Source organism: Drosophila sechellia, chromosome 3R (genome assembly GCF_004382195.2).
Source record: "Drosophila sechellia strain sech25 chromosome 3R, ASM438219v1, whole genome shotgun sequence".
Classification (NCBI taxonomy): Eukaryota; Metazoa; Arthropoda; class Insecta; order Diptera; family Drosophilidae; genus Drosophila; species Drosophila sechellia.
In genome coordinates this window covers 469,307-482,804 of record NC_045952.1, presented here as the reverse complement: position 1 = coordinate 482,804, position 13,498 = coordinate 469,307, and the positions used below count along the sequence as shown (strand labels likewise).

Here is a 13,498-nt window from a genome sequence, read left to right as displayed (position 1 = left end):
TGTCGAGTGATCCGCAAAACACAATACATAGATGTCCCACATGCTTGTTTTTAATTTTATTCCCCAGTACCTAGCGATCCCCCAGAAAATCGCGTTCGCATTTTACCTATCTGAGTAACTTATAGTCGGGGAACTCGACTGAAGCATTATGTCTTGTTTTATTTTTATCGATTGGAGCTTCGCCGCTAGTTGTTCTCACAGTCCTTCTGTCCGGTTGAATATTAAAGGGTAATCGGAATTCAAAGAATTCAGCTTAAGAGATGGTTTTATTTTGAATATTTTTAAGTTCACTTTTACATATATTTCGAAAGCTTTCCAATCAGTACATACATCTTAATTTAAATTAAACAAATAATTTGCGCATTGAGAAGCACTTTCAAATGTCATTATAATGTTTTGCAATTCCTTGATTTTATTAATGTACATCCTGTGAACCTTCGTATTGATACTTTTGTATTTCACGATATCCAGTACCTTAACAATAACATACGACAGCCATATGATATTTGTTTTTGGAGAAAACGATGACCAGTTGTTCCTTAAACAAAATAAAATAAAAAAAGAATTATTTACAACATTTATTTAAGGTCAAACATATTTAAATGTTAATATTTCTTTATAATATATGTTGCCCATCAGCCTCGTAACTATGAATGTCTTTAATAAAATAGTTAATTTTCATCAGCTATAACGCTATATGCGTGTGAATTTTGAACTAATTGTATAAACTGTTTTTTGGGACTTCACCACAAAGGCTGATGATTTTATTTTGAATTTCAACTGATCGATAGCTTGCATTTCCATTTCCATTTCCATGCTCCATATCCTTTTTTTAAACATTGTCTCCTGCGTCGATTCTAAGCTTTTATAAGTTCTCTACAATTCTTTCACCGTAGTGCTTGCCTCGCAACGCCATGTCGAGTGATCCGCAAAACACAATACATAGATGTCCCACATGCTTGTTTTTAATTTTATTCCCCAGTACCTAGTGATCCCCCAGAAAATCGCGTTCGCATTTTACCTATCTGAGTAACTTATAGTCGGGGAACTCGACTGAAGCATTATGTCTTGTTTTATTTTTATCGATTGGAGCTTCGCCGCTAGTTGTTCTCACAGTCCTTCTGTCCGGTTGAATATTAAAGGGTAATCGGAATTCAAAGAATTCAGCTTAAGAGATGGTTTTATTTTGAATATTTTTAAGTTCACTTTTACATATATTTCGAAAGCTTTCCAATCAGTACATACATCTTAATTTAAATTAAACAAATAATTTGCGCATTGAGAAGCACTTTCAAATGTCATTATAATGTTTTGCAATTCCTTGATTTTATTAATGTACATCCTGTGAACCTTCGTATTGATACTTTTGTATTTCACGATATCCAGTACCTTAACAATAACATACGACAGCCATATGATATTTGTTTTTGGAGAAAACGATGACCAGTTGTTCCTTAAACAAAATAAAATAAAAAAAGAATTATTTACAACATTTATTTAAGGTCAAACATATTTAAATGTTAATATTTCTTTATAATATATGTTGCCCATCAGCCTCGTAACTATGAATGTCTTTAATAAAATAGTTAATTTTCATCAGCTATAACGCTATATGCGTGTGAATTTTGAACTAATTGTATAAACTGTTTTTTGGGACTTCACCACAAAGGCTGATGATTTTATTTTGAATTTCAACTGATCGATAGCTTGCATTTCCATTTCCATTTCCATGCTCCATATCCTTTTTTTAAACATTGTCTCCTGCGTCGATTCTAAGCTTTTATAAGTTCTCTACAATTCTTTCACCGTAGTGCTTGCCTCGCAACGCCATGTCGAGTGATCCGCAAAACACAATACATAGATGTCCCACATGCTTGTTTTTAATTTTATTCCCCAGTACCTAGCGATCCCCCAGAAAATCGCGTTCGCATTTTACCTATCTGAGTAACTTATAGTCGGGGAACTCGACTGAAGCATTATGTCTTGTTTTATTTTTATCGATTGGAGCTTCGCCGCTAGTTGTTCTCACAGTCCTTCTGTCCGGTTGAATATTAAAGGGTAATCGGAATTCAAAGAATTCAGCTTAAGAGATGGTTTTATTTTGAATATTTTTAAGTTCACTTTTACATATATTTCGAAAGCTTTCCAATCAGTACATACATCTTAATTTAAATTAAACAAATAATTTGCGCATTGAGAAGCACTTTCAAATGTCATTATAATGTTTTGCAATTCCTTGATTTTATTAATGTACATCCTGTGAACCTTCGTATTGATACTTTTGTATTTCACGCTATCCAGTACCTTAACGATAACATATGACAGCCATATGATATTTGTTTTTGGTGAAAACGATGACCAGTTGTTCCTTAAAGAATAGAAAATAAAAAAATAATTATTTACAACATTGGTTAAAGGTCTAACATATTTAAATGTGAATATTTCGTATATAATATATGTTTCCGGCCAGCCACGTTACTATGAATGTCTTTAATAAAATACCTAATTTCTATGTTAGTTCGCAATAAATTCGTGTGCACAATAAGCTATTATTTATGTATAGACGACCGAAAGCGTTATTAAAATTTGTTTTTGGCTCACGTAAAAAATGTAAGGAATTAACACCAGCAGGTGAAAGTCACTCTTTCAGCGGGGTGCAGATCATAAAAATTATCTTTATAAACATTGTAAGCATAATTATGTTGTACGGCACCTCATCTGCGCCTTTTTATCGGCTCTTATCTTCAATATGTATCCAATGTCGTCTCTCTCCCTCTCCAAAGATATGCAGGAACGACGCTGAGCTCACAAAAAGTCGGACAGCGCACAACCCGGAGAAAAGATCTCCGAACTCCTACAGAGCAGCCGGCCACTTCGGTTATTACACCTCCACCCCCCTTCACAACAGGTTCCGGCTTACGATTTTACTTAAAATATAATCCACGACTCAAGAACATGTAAGTAGGTTGATCAAATTTATAATACAGGGAAAAATTAAAAAAATAGAATACTTACTTACAGAAAATGTAAGCACGTACAATTTAAATACAGCGTGAATGTAAATTTGACTTACTTATTTAGGTAAACTAATATCAGCCGTCTCTGAAAAAATTTTATCGGACCCCAAGCATCCATTTGGTAATATAAAAGTTAAGGCAGTTACGAATACTTCCTTCGAATAACTCCATGCGTTCTTGGAATTAAATGGTATCAAATAAAAGCTTCGATTCTTCAGATTGCTCGGACAGACTTAATCGATTGCATTGAATTACAAGGTTTGGTCCTTTTCTTAGCTCCGCTCCGCTGCTGAAATTCGACCACCGTTTCCAGAGTTGTTAGCCTGTTGTCCGATGCTGACGCTGCGATGGAGGTGGGCTACGAACTGCTCCGCCTGCAGAACAATGACCTCAGCTGCAGTGGTGGCAGCGAGCTAGGCTGGGAAGGGGAAACAAGTGCAAAATATTCAAGATCTGCGTCCCGCAGATTAAGTAATCTTGGTCTGCCCCGAGGTAACGGGCTAATCCGGGATCACGGTGATATTTCCTGGTTTCGGTAGTCCATGGGTAGAGGTCAATTTCCTCCACAGGAATTACAAGAGAGAAAATGAGGACAATGAATGAGGACAACTACTCCCTCGAAAATATTTTCCAAGTTCTTCAAACTCACGTCATGTACGTACTCCAGACAAAGCCTACAGTCATGTGCTGTTGGTGGCTGGTTGAGTAGCTTTTGTAATTTCGGCCACCAACTGTTACGGCCTCGTCGTCATATTGGACTACAAAAGTCCCCACTAGTCGATGTTTCACAGAGGCAGCTTCCAGAGTTCCATTAAAGTGGTCAGAACAGCGATCCTTTGTCGACTGCTTCAATAAGTTGTCGGTTATTTTTCTGGTAGGAACAAGTAGCGTGACCACCCTTCGAAAGGGGGGAAATGCCTCCGTCTTCCTCCAGCTCCTTTTCCTGATGAACCATTGTGTTGCGAATATACAGACAAACGCCCAGTATTGCGTAGGCCTTGTTGGGGTGTTGCAGCATTAAGTGCTTCCCTTCGTGGATCGCGGGATGTAGCTGCACAGGTCGATACAGTTTCTCATCTACCTTTGGGAACGCCAGTATGTACAAGAGTAACGTCCCATTCGTCATGATCGAGGGGCGGGAGAATTCGATGGCATTCTGGTAAGGCAAATTGCTAACCTCATCCTCCAGTATGTTCTCGACCTCCCCAAGGTCCAAGAGATTCGAATTCCCGTCTTAGCTTTGCTTAGGAGACCAGTCGTAACGTAGATGTCCCTATCGATGGCATTTACTTTTGCGATGACCTAGCTTATTCGCGTAATTGACTCGTGGGTGGCGTCAAAGAGTCTGGAATTTATCCTCAGTTGTTCGTCGCTATTCTTCGAGTCCACTTTCTGAGTTGCCAGAATCGCGTTCCTGTCAGCTGCGTCGAGAGTCCCAGCTACCAATTTTCATCCAGACTCCAACCAGTTTTTAAAGCAAGGTATCTTCACGGGCTATCCGTTTAATACCCTCCGTTGCGTCATTGAGATAGTACTGGACTCCTGTCCGCCAGGGTAGCGGCTTCTTGAGCGATTTCCTCTATAAGTTGTCGCATTTTTCCAAAGCCAACGACGTGCGAAGACGACGTGCGTCTTGAAGACGCCGTTGATCCCCCAGATATTACCGTGTTGAAGCGGGACAATCGGCCCTTCAAATTGTAGATGTGCAGGTCAGAGCGAAGCTTACAATAAATATGGTTTTATTGTATGCTGTATTGTGTTAACAATGGTATTTTTGCAAGTTTGTTTGAGTGTTTATGTTATGTTATGTTGCTTATGTGTTATGTGTTTATGTTGTTATGTTAGTTTGTTATCTGTTGTTTCTTATTCAAGTGTTTGATTTGGTATTTTTGGTATTTTTTTTTTTTTTTTTTTTTGTCTTTTATCGCTTTTTATTATTTTTGATGTTAGTTACCTGGAGCTAGTGAAACGTATCGTCTTTTTTTATTTAAAAAAAGTTATTACTTTTGTCGAGAAGGGAGAGCCCGGATTTCTTGTTTCACTTCCTTAAATCGGATTTATGAAACATTTATCCGGACATTGTTTTAGTCGTTACTGTGTCTTTCAAGACCTCTTCGGTCCGAATCCGCGGCTTCTCCTTAGTTTTAATCTGCTTGTTGGCCACTTAAACTTTTTCGACTGGATTGTAGACGACCGGTTTCTGCCTTCCCCTACGCAAATTTGGATTTTTTAAGTTCTGCCTGCGTTCTATCAACCCTCTGACCTCTTCTAACGTTTGTCTTCTACAACTATCCAATTCCGGATAGATACAGATCTAGGGTAAAAGATCTGTCGAAGAAGATGTCTGCTGGCCTCTTGTTAATCATAAGGTGGACAGAATTGGGACAATAAAATAGTGAAGAGCCTCTACCAGTCTTTTAGATTTAGATTATAAGGAAAAAGTTTGGCAAATTTAGTGAATTAGTGAATCCATATCATCTTTATTTTGAGGTGATAATCGACATAGGCACCGTAATAATAGAGACCAGAAAAGTCTAGCAAACGAATTCATTGTTTTCGCAAGGTAAACTTTCTGATGCTAAAAATTTAATAGCTGACTCTTTACTCCTGCAACATAAAGACGGATGCCATAAATATTTTTTATACCGCAATTAAATCATTTTTTAACTCCTCTGTCCCTTGGTTTGGATCGCAAAGGACGGGCCCTTCAGGATTAAAAAATGCACTTGTCAAGTGATTTACATCCGGACCAGAAAGGTGAAGACGAGGCGCTTTGCCAGAGGACACCGAGTGCTGAAAACGGCAGACAGAAACTCCTTGATGAAGAGGGGGAGATGATACGCGGTGTCGGAGAAGCACAGAAGTCACTCACACACACAAACACATGCCTTTGTTAAATTTTACCGAGGTCAGTGTTACAAGAGCTTCTTAAACCGTTTTAAGTTTCATTTCGGATCCAAAACAGTTATATAATTTCGTAACCACTAAGCGCAAATTCATTTCTTACCCTTCCATGTTTTTTTTTAATACTGATATGCCGATATAATTGCCAAGTTCTTTCAAACAACGTATTCTACGTTACCTCATTCCGAATAGCTATACTTTTAAGCGGCATCAAAGTCGAATCTAATATTTTGCCCCACTCTAAACGAAAGCTCACTGCATTACGATCTTCAGCGTGTTAAACTTGTCTATTCGCCAGGTCTCGACGGAATGCCTGGATGTTTGCTCAGATTCTGTGCAAGCCTCTACTGAAACTGTGTACCTTATCTCTGGAAACATTACAGTTCCCCCATATATGGAAGGAGTCCTTTGTGATTCGTTTTCATAAAAAAGGTATCAAATTGAATTCAAGCAATTACAGAGGAATCTCTAAATTGTCGGTTATCACAAATCTTTTCGGAAATGTTATCACTCCTTATTTGCAGCACCTTTGTAGGTCAATTATATAACCATGTCAGCACGGTCTTATGAAAAGCAGCTTAACAACTACTAACCTTTTGGAGCTAACTTCCTTTTTAATACAGTGCTTCAGAACAGATTTCACTTACACTGACTTTAGTAAAGCATTTGACTCTTTTAATAATTATCTTCTAGAAGGGAAACTTTATTAATTACATTTCCCTGTTGATTTTTGAATAACAATTTAAATTATATGAATGGAGAACGCAACGAGTCCTCTTTAAAAATTATTTTGCTTGTATTCTTCAAGTTATACCGTTTTACACTACGATGAACGTGTAAAAAAGAAGAAATATTTGTTAATTAACTCAAATCAGCGAAGTTGTCGATTGAATGGGGTAATGTGTGTTCGCAAAGAAATGTTATAGAAAATATTATGCAGAACACAGACCCTGGACATTCTTAAAATTATAATAAAAACGCCACTTTCTTTTCATGGTTTACGTACTTTACCTCATTCCGCATCATTCGATAGACATCGTATTGATAGTCTCCTGTTGCCTGGAAAAGTTCCTCATCTCTTGAGAGGTCATTAAAATAGCAGCAGTCATTAATTGTAATTCTTGAAAGAGTGTAGTCAATAATAGTAACGTTCACTCCTTTTGAAAGCACAGTTAATTTACTGTTTTTGAATGTACAAATTACGTGCTTCTTATTGGTGTATTCAATTAATATGTTTCCCAAATGAAGGTCTCTGTGCTCAAATTGATACTCTTCTTCACCAACAGCAAGCGCTAGAATAATCTATAAATAAAGTTATTAAATTACATATCTATTATATTTTAAAAATATATAAACGAGTTACCTGTTTTAAAGCGTAATATGATTGTTCGGAATTTAAAAATTCAAAATTTGCCATGTCACTTCCTGCAAACTTTAGTTCTAGGACTGCAAAAAGTTGATTGTCTCCAAAAAGTTCCGGATGGTCATTCTCAGATCCCTTTTCGTTGTCATACTTTTCCCAAAGATTTATAAAATGTGGTGGATACCTTCCTTTAACTAGTGATACCTTAAAGAAAGTTCATTCTTTTTACATTTCACTACTTTCAAATTTTGATTTTGTATGGCTTAGTTTATAATTTTCGACTCTCATTTCGATTTATATATTTTAATAAATTATTTTAAGCACCTCACGGTATATAAGGGTTAATAAATTTATTAATGTGGCAAACCTCAATCAAAGCAATTTATTATCCGACGGACTTCCTAATTCTTGTTTTAATAATTTTACCTCTTAAAACCTTGTACAAACGCGCCACAGTTAGTTTGGTCATACGATTTTATCTCGTTCGCAACCCCTAGCCAAGCTTCACAACAGTATTGTAGGTGTAGCTAGGTCACACTTTTCAAAAAACCTAAAGTAATTTTTGGCTCCTGTGGTAAGATTTGTTTTGGAATGGGACAACATTAGTATACATATTTTTATACCCGTTATTCTTAGAGTAAAACGGATTTCCAGATTTGCTGAAAAGTATGTAACAGGGAGGCGTTTCTTGATCAGGATCAATAGTCGAGACGATATAGCCATGTCCGTCAGTCCGTATGAAAGTCGAGATGTCAGGAACTATAAACGCTAGAATGTTGAGATTCAGATACACTTTCTAGAGACAAAGACGCAGCGCAAATTTGTGGACCCATGTCGCTACGCCCACTCTAACGCCCTCAAACCGCATAAAATGGACACGCCCAAAACTGTCACACCCTCAAACTTGAATAATTTTGGGATAATTAAATTTTCATAATTTAATTAGTCATGTAACTTTCTATAAATTTCGCAACATTTTTTTTATTTTACCTACCTCTTTGCTTACTTGGTAACATAGATGCCGAATATAACCGGAATCTTCTATAACCTTGTCATCTTACTTCAGTTATATCCGAAACCACATAATCTCATAGTTTACCGTCCGGGTCCACCCGGAGTACGATCCGGAATAACCCCCGTTGCCAGTCGCCTCACACATCCGAGATTCGTTACGTTCTTGCCAGACTAATCGGATCAGAGCTCCAAAAAAATGTCTCACTTATGATACCATCCCTTTCCAATTAAATTTATTTTACAACTACATGGCCACGACTAAGTTTATATTCCTGCCAGAGAAATGTCATGTGGGAAAGATGGAGATGGAGGAAGCAAATGAGAGGAAAGCATAAAAAAGGATGCAAACAGAGATCGTGGACCGATTTCGCAACTGGGGCACCAAGCGAACACTAACCCATTGGAATTGCTGAGCAAAATGGAACAATGGGCAGTTCGGAATCTTGGAGGAAGAAACTGCCATCAACTAGTGGAACGCAACGCCGTCCGAGATAGGTACATGTGCGCAATTAACGGCGGAGCAATAGGAATACTTCCTGCAACCAAGATATAAGAAACAACTGTAGACCAGAATTAATCAGTTGAGACAGCGGGACACCGAACCCGTTAGGGAGTGGAACTGCGGAAACTAATGCGGTTTACGAGGTTATCGGAACAAGTGAAACTTGACCGCATAAACATGAAGGACCGCATATACACGAGGAGGTCCGGTTCGGAAGAATCCGGTTTAGAGGAAGGTCATTCACAATATCGTTCATGATACTGGAGAAGGTGACAAGGGATATCCTTTTGGGCATGGATTTCCTGGCAGGAGCTAACAGCGGACTGATATGCTGAAAACTCTAGAGCTGGAAATAACAGTGGCAGGCAAGGAGGAAGACAAGGAGGACCAACAAAAAGTGTACAGACCGGAAGACATGACGTAACATTACGAAACACAAAATATACATCAAGGATGACAAGCCAATAAAGCAGCGAAATTATCCGCGAAATCATAGTGTTCACTGTACCAGTTCGGGATGTCTTCCAATGGAAAGGACTAGCAACGACCCTGGCAAAGTTCCAGAGGGCATTGGATACAATAATAGGACACGGACATGGAGCCCTTGCATACCTCGACGATATCGTGGTTATCAGGTGAAGCAATCGGAGCATTTTCAGAATCTAAAGGTGGTGTTTAGACAGTTGCAGGCGGCGAATCTACGGATCATCTCGGATAAATGCCACTTCTTCCAAAAGGAGCTGAGGTATCTGGGACTTATGGTTAGGGGGGAAGGCATCCGGACTGACCCAGCGAAGGTGGCGGCAATACAAGGATACCCGACACCGCGGACCACTAAGGAAGTATACAGTTTGTTGAGGGTGGCGTCTTGGTGTAGGCGGTTCATACCCAATTTAAAGGAGCACTCCGGAGCATGCAGCTATTTCAGTTCGACGTCCAATACCTGAAAGGCAGGTTGAACGCAGTGGCGGATGCCTTGTCGAGTGACCCATAGGCAGAGGTAAAGATAGTGACCCAGCCGATGGATTGGATGGCCATAAAGTGAGTATCGACCAAAAGGGGACAGAATTTATAAGCTGAGCGTAGACAAAACAGATCCATAACCTTGAAAGCTATGCGTGACAAAAGAGGAGATCCAACAGGTACTCACAGAATGCCACAGCACAGCGGAATCGGGGCACTTAGGCACGTTTAAAACGGCACTCTCGCGGTGGACCTCGACAATTCCAAAGGTACGGTTAATCGCGACAGGCCCTGGAGCACCTGTCCTACTCTCTCTTCCCAGCCCCAGGACGACACGGAACCAGTGACGGAGCTGCGCGACCCCCACCCGGCGTCGATCTCATCGGCAGGAGCAAAATCCAGACCCGCTGTGGGAACCCTGGCAAAAACAAAATAATAGTTTATGTTAATTCTATACAGAATGCGCAGCAAGTTTGCCAACATTAATGTAGCTCCGCATATGTAAACAATTGTGATGAAGTGTATGTCGACAGTGCACGAAAGAAGACAAGTGTTGGTTTAGACCTGAATTCAAATCCTTAGATTTTTACAGTTCATCGGAAGTCGACGATAAGCAATATCTGCTATGTATAGTTTTGGTCTTCAAAAAAGCAACAAAAAAAGCACATTTCCCCAATTTAAAACAAAAGAAAATGCTATAGTCGAGTTCCCCGTGACTCAGCTAGTGTGAATGCAAACGCGAAATTTCATCATCATCACTTCCGTCTATCCGTATGAACGTCGAGATCTCAGAAACTATAAAAGCTGTTGAGATGGTTGAGATGTTGACTCTTGTTGCCAAGCCCATTCTACCGCCACATACCAAAACTGCAACGCTCACATTTTTGAAAAATGCGTTGATATTTTTCCACAGTTTTATTAGTCTTGTAAATTTCTAGCGATTTGCAAAAAAAAAAAAAAAAACATTTTGCCACGCCCACTCTAACGCTCTAGAATCGCCCAAAACTTACACGCCCACATTTTTGAAAAATTGTTATTTTTTCAAATTTTTTTAGTCGCTTTAATTGTTATCGATTTGCTAAAAAAAAATTGTTGACACTCCAACTCTAACGCCCGCAATATCTATCGATATTATGAAATTTCGCGTTCGCATACACACTAACTGAGTAACCGGTAATTGATAGTCGCGGAACTTTTCAAATTTTTTTAGTCGCTTTAATTGTTATCGATTTGCTAAAAAAAATTGTTGACACTGCAACTCTAACGCCCGCAATATCTATCGATATTATGAAATTTCGCGTTCGCATACACACTAACTGAGTAACCGGTAATTGATAGTCGCGGAACTCGACTATAGCATTCTCTCTTGTTTTTAACTATGTATGTTTGTATTATTTTTATGAAATATATTTTGAAGAATGTATTTACTTTTTTTGGAAAATTTGTTTAAAATTACAAAAGTTATAAAAACAATTTCAGATCACAACTTTATTTTATTTATAAGTTGAAATAATGATGAACTTAATTTTAATGATATAAAAAAATACTGCTCAAAGTCCCCTTTTGAAGTTTGCCGTCAGTGCCTTATAAATATTAATTTAAAGAGATTAAGGCATTATTATACCCGTAGCTCGTTGAGTAAAAGGGTATACTAGATTCGATGAATGGTATGTAACAGGCAGAAGGAAACAATATCAATGCCACCACGCGGTTCCAAGAAATGAATTTGACGATGTAGCAGCAATAGCAGCTACAAATTCCCCACTCCTCACGACTTAACTTATAAGCTACACTTCCATCCTGTACTTCAACACTTATTAAAACAGGATTAGAATAGCTAGCAACACAAAGAACTACATAAGACTACGATTTCGACATACCAGAATACCACACGAATACATTACTTTCACCACCATCGAGAACCAATGCCAATTTTGCCATAACACTATTAAACACGATCCAAGCGAATGCACATTTTATTAAGTGCGATCACCAATTTCTACAGTTTCTTAAAAATACCTTTAGTTATAATAATTATTAATTTGAAGAAAAATTGAAAACCTTTTATAAACACGTTTAGTCAGTTAGTTAGAACTAGCTTATAAATATGATTTTATATCTTCTTTTATAAAAGTAAGCTTAAAAATTACCTTGCGTATGCTCACAAATCCATTCGTAGAATTAGTTTTACTTGTTCGAAGGCTGCACATTTTGTTAGTTATAATTATTTCTGGTAAAATTTGACTGAATGTTTTTTGCTTTTCTCCATTAATTACAGTGGAACCCTCCAAAGGTATAATCTTTAATACAATATCAGAGATATGCTCTTTTAGTACTTTTTGATTAGCCGAGCAACGAAATACTTCTCCATAAGCCCCCTCGCCAATCTTTTTAGAATTCAATAATTTATATTGTTCGTATGTAGCATTAAAGGGAAGTGGTGTACACTGATGACAATATTTAAGAACATCTTCTTCACATTTATTCTCAAATTTATGTTCACCTTTCAAAACTAATGATTTTCGATCCTGGCATATTGAACTTCGATGTTCTACCTTTTTCGTGAAATTTGTTTCGTTTATTTTAGATCTAATAAAATTGTTTAGCGATTTTCTCCATTTTCCTGGATTTAATGAAATCGAAGGGTGCACAACAGTAACCATCTCATTTGAGTTACTCAATCGCTTTTTCCCGAAATTAGGACCTTTTTTTGGACTGGCAATTATGTTTTGAAAAGGAATATCAACATTTACATATAAATCTGTCTCTTTAGTATCAGCGCATTTGTCTCTACTGTGTTCAACACCTTCAAGTTTTAAGTGAGTAATTGGAGAGAGATCGGATTGAAATAATACTGTGCCTCCTAATCGTTTATCGCAAGGAGTTGATATAGAATCACTGGGGCAGTACACTTTTATAGAGCAATCTTCAAAAGTTAAAGGTTCGTTTTCGTAATTTGGTTCTTTTGTTTCTGTGTAGCTGCTATTTTCAACACTGGAGTCAATGTTATAGGGTACTCTTACATTTTGTTTTACTATGTTCATTTTACTTAGTTTCCTAGAAGCAAGTCTATTATTTCAATTCAAACGCATTAAATGTGTTTACTCTTACGTTCTGGAGTCCAAAAGTTCATCAAACGGATCTTTCCATCTACCGTCCTCTAAAAAATCCATTTTTGTTTTGATACTGCTCAGCATTAAATTAAATGCTCCAAATTTTTTTTGTAATTCTTAAATCATTACGATTGATAACAGCCGTAATCGATAACGTAAAACTTTTTTTTTACCGATAAGTACTGTATGATAGGTTAATAGCACAACTGTTGCACAATACATGCAAATAGCTGATTTACAAGTTTGTGCATCAAATTAACGTCGATGAATAAGTGGTATTAGAGGAACGGTGGAAATAGTAACACGGGAACGTTATTTATTTATATGTTCATTATTTGGAGGTGAATTTCCAAAAATAGCAATGTAATAATCTTAAGAAAAGTAAGTTCTAACTATTTATATACTACTTAAGTTTATAGGACTAAAGAAAGCATATAAAATATGCAATTAAAACCCCCTCCTGACATCTTCCACACGCAGAGCCTGTTCCAAAATGCAAGCTGGACCACGTTAAAGGACATTTCTTTAAGCACATTTTAGAATATTTTTCATAGAGGAAATATAAACAGTTTTTGAGATAATGGCATAACAGTGGGTCCAGCTATAAACCAGACCATACAGA

General features: G+C 37.6%; 1 protein-coding gene across 11 annotated transcripts; it reads right to left on the bottom strand.

The window, feature by feature from the left end:
- Positions 1-247: 247 nt before the first annotated feature.
- Positions 248-13,057, bottom strand: LOC116801374 (putative serine/threonine-protein kinase haspin homolog). 11 transcript variants are annotated; one of them, XM_032720241.1, is made up of 6 exons: positions 12,875-13,057; positions 11,914-12,820; positions 7,285-7,488; positions 6,928-7,223; positions 2,305-2,368; positions 248-1,453 (listed from the first exon to the last, which is right to left on the bottom strand). In XM_032720241.1, exons 1-6 carry the CDS (start codon positions 12,958-12,960, stop codon positions 1,391-1,393), a joined length of 1,620 nt encoding a protein of 539 aa, XP_032576132.1. In that variant the 5' UTR covers positions 12,961-13,057; the 3' UTR covers positions 248-1,390. The 11 variants fall into 11 exon arrangements, 10 of the variants coding, with proteins under 10 accessions (XP_032576132.1, XP_032576133.1, XP_032576131.1 ...); XM_032720242.1 differs by having other exon boundaries at positions 6,933-7,223; XM_032720245.1 differs by lacking the exon at positions 248-1,453 and having other exon boundaries at positions 2,078-2,368; positions 11,914-12,063; positions 12,787-12,820; positions 12,875-13,027.
- Between the last annotated feature and the right edge of the window lie 441 nt (positions 13,058-13,498).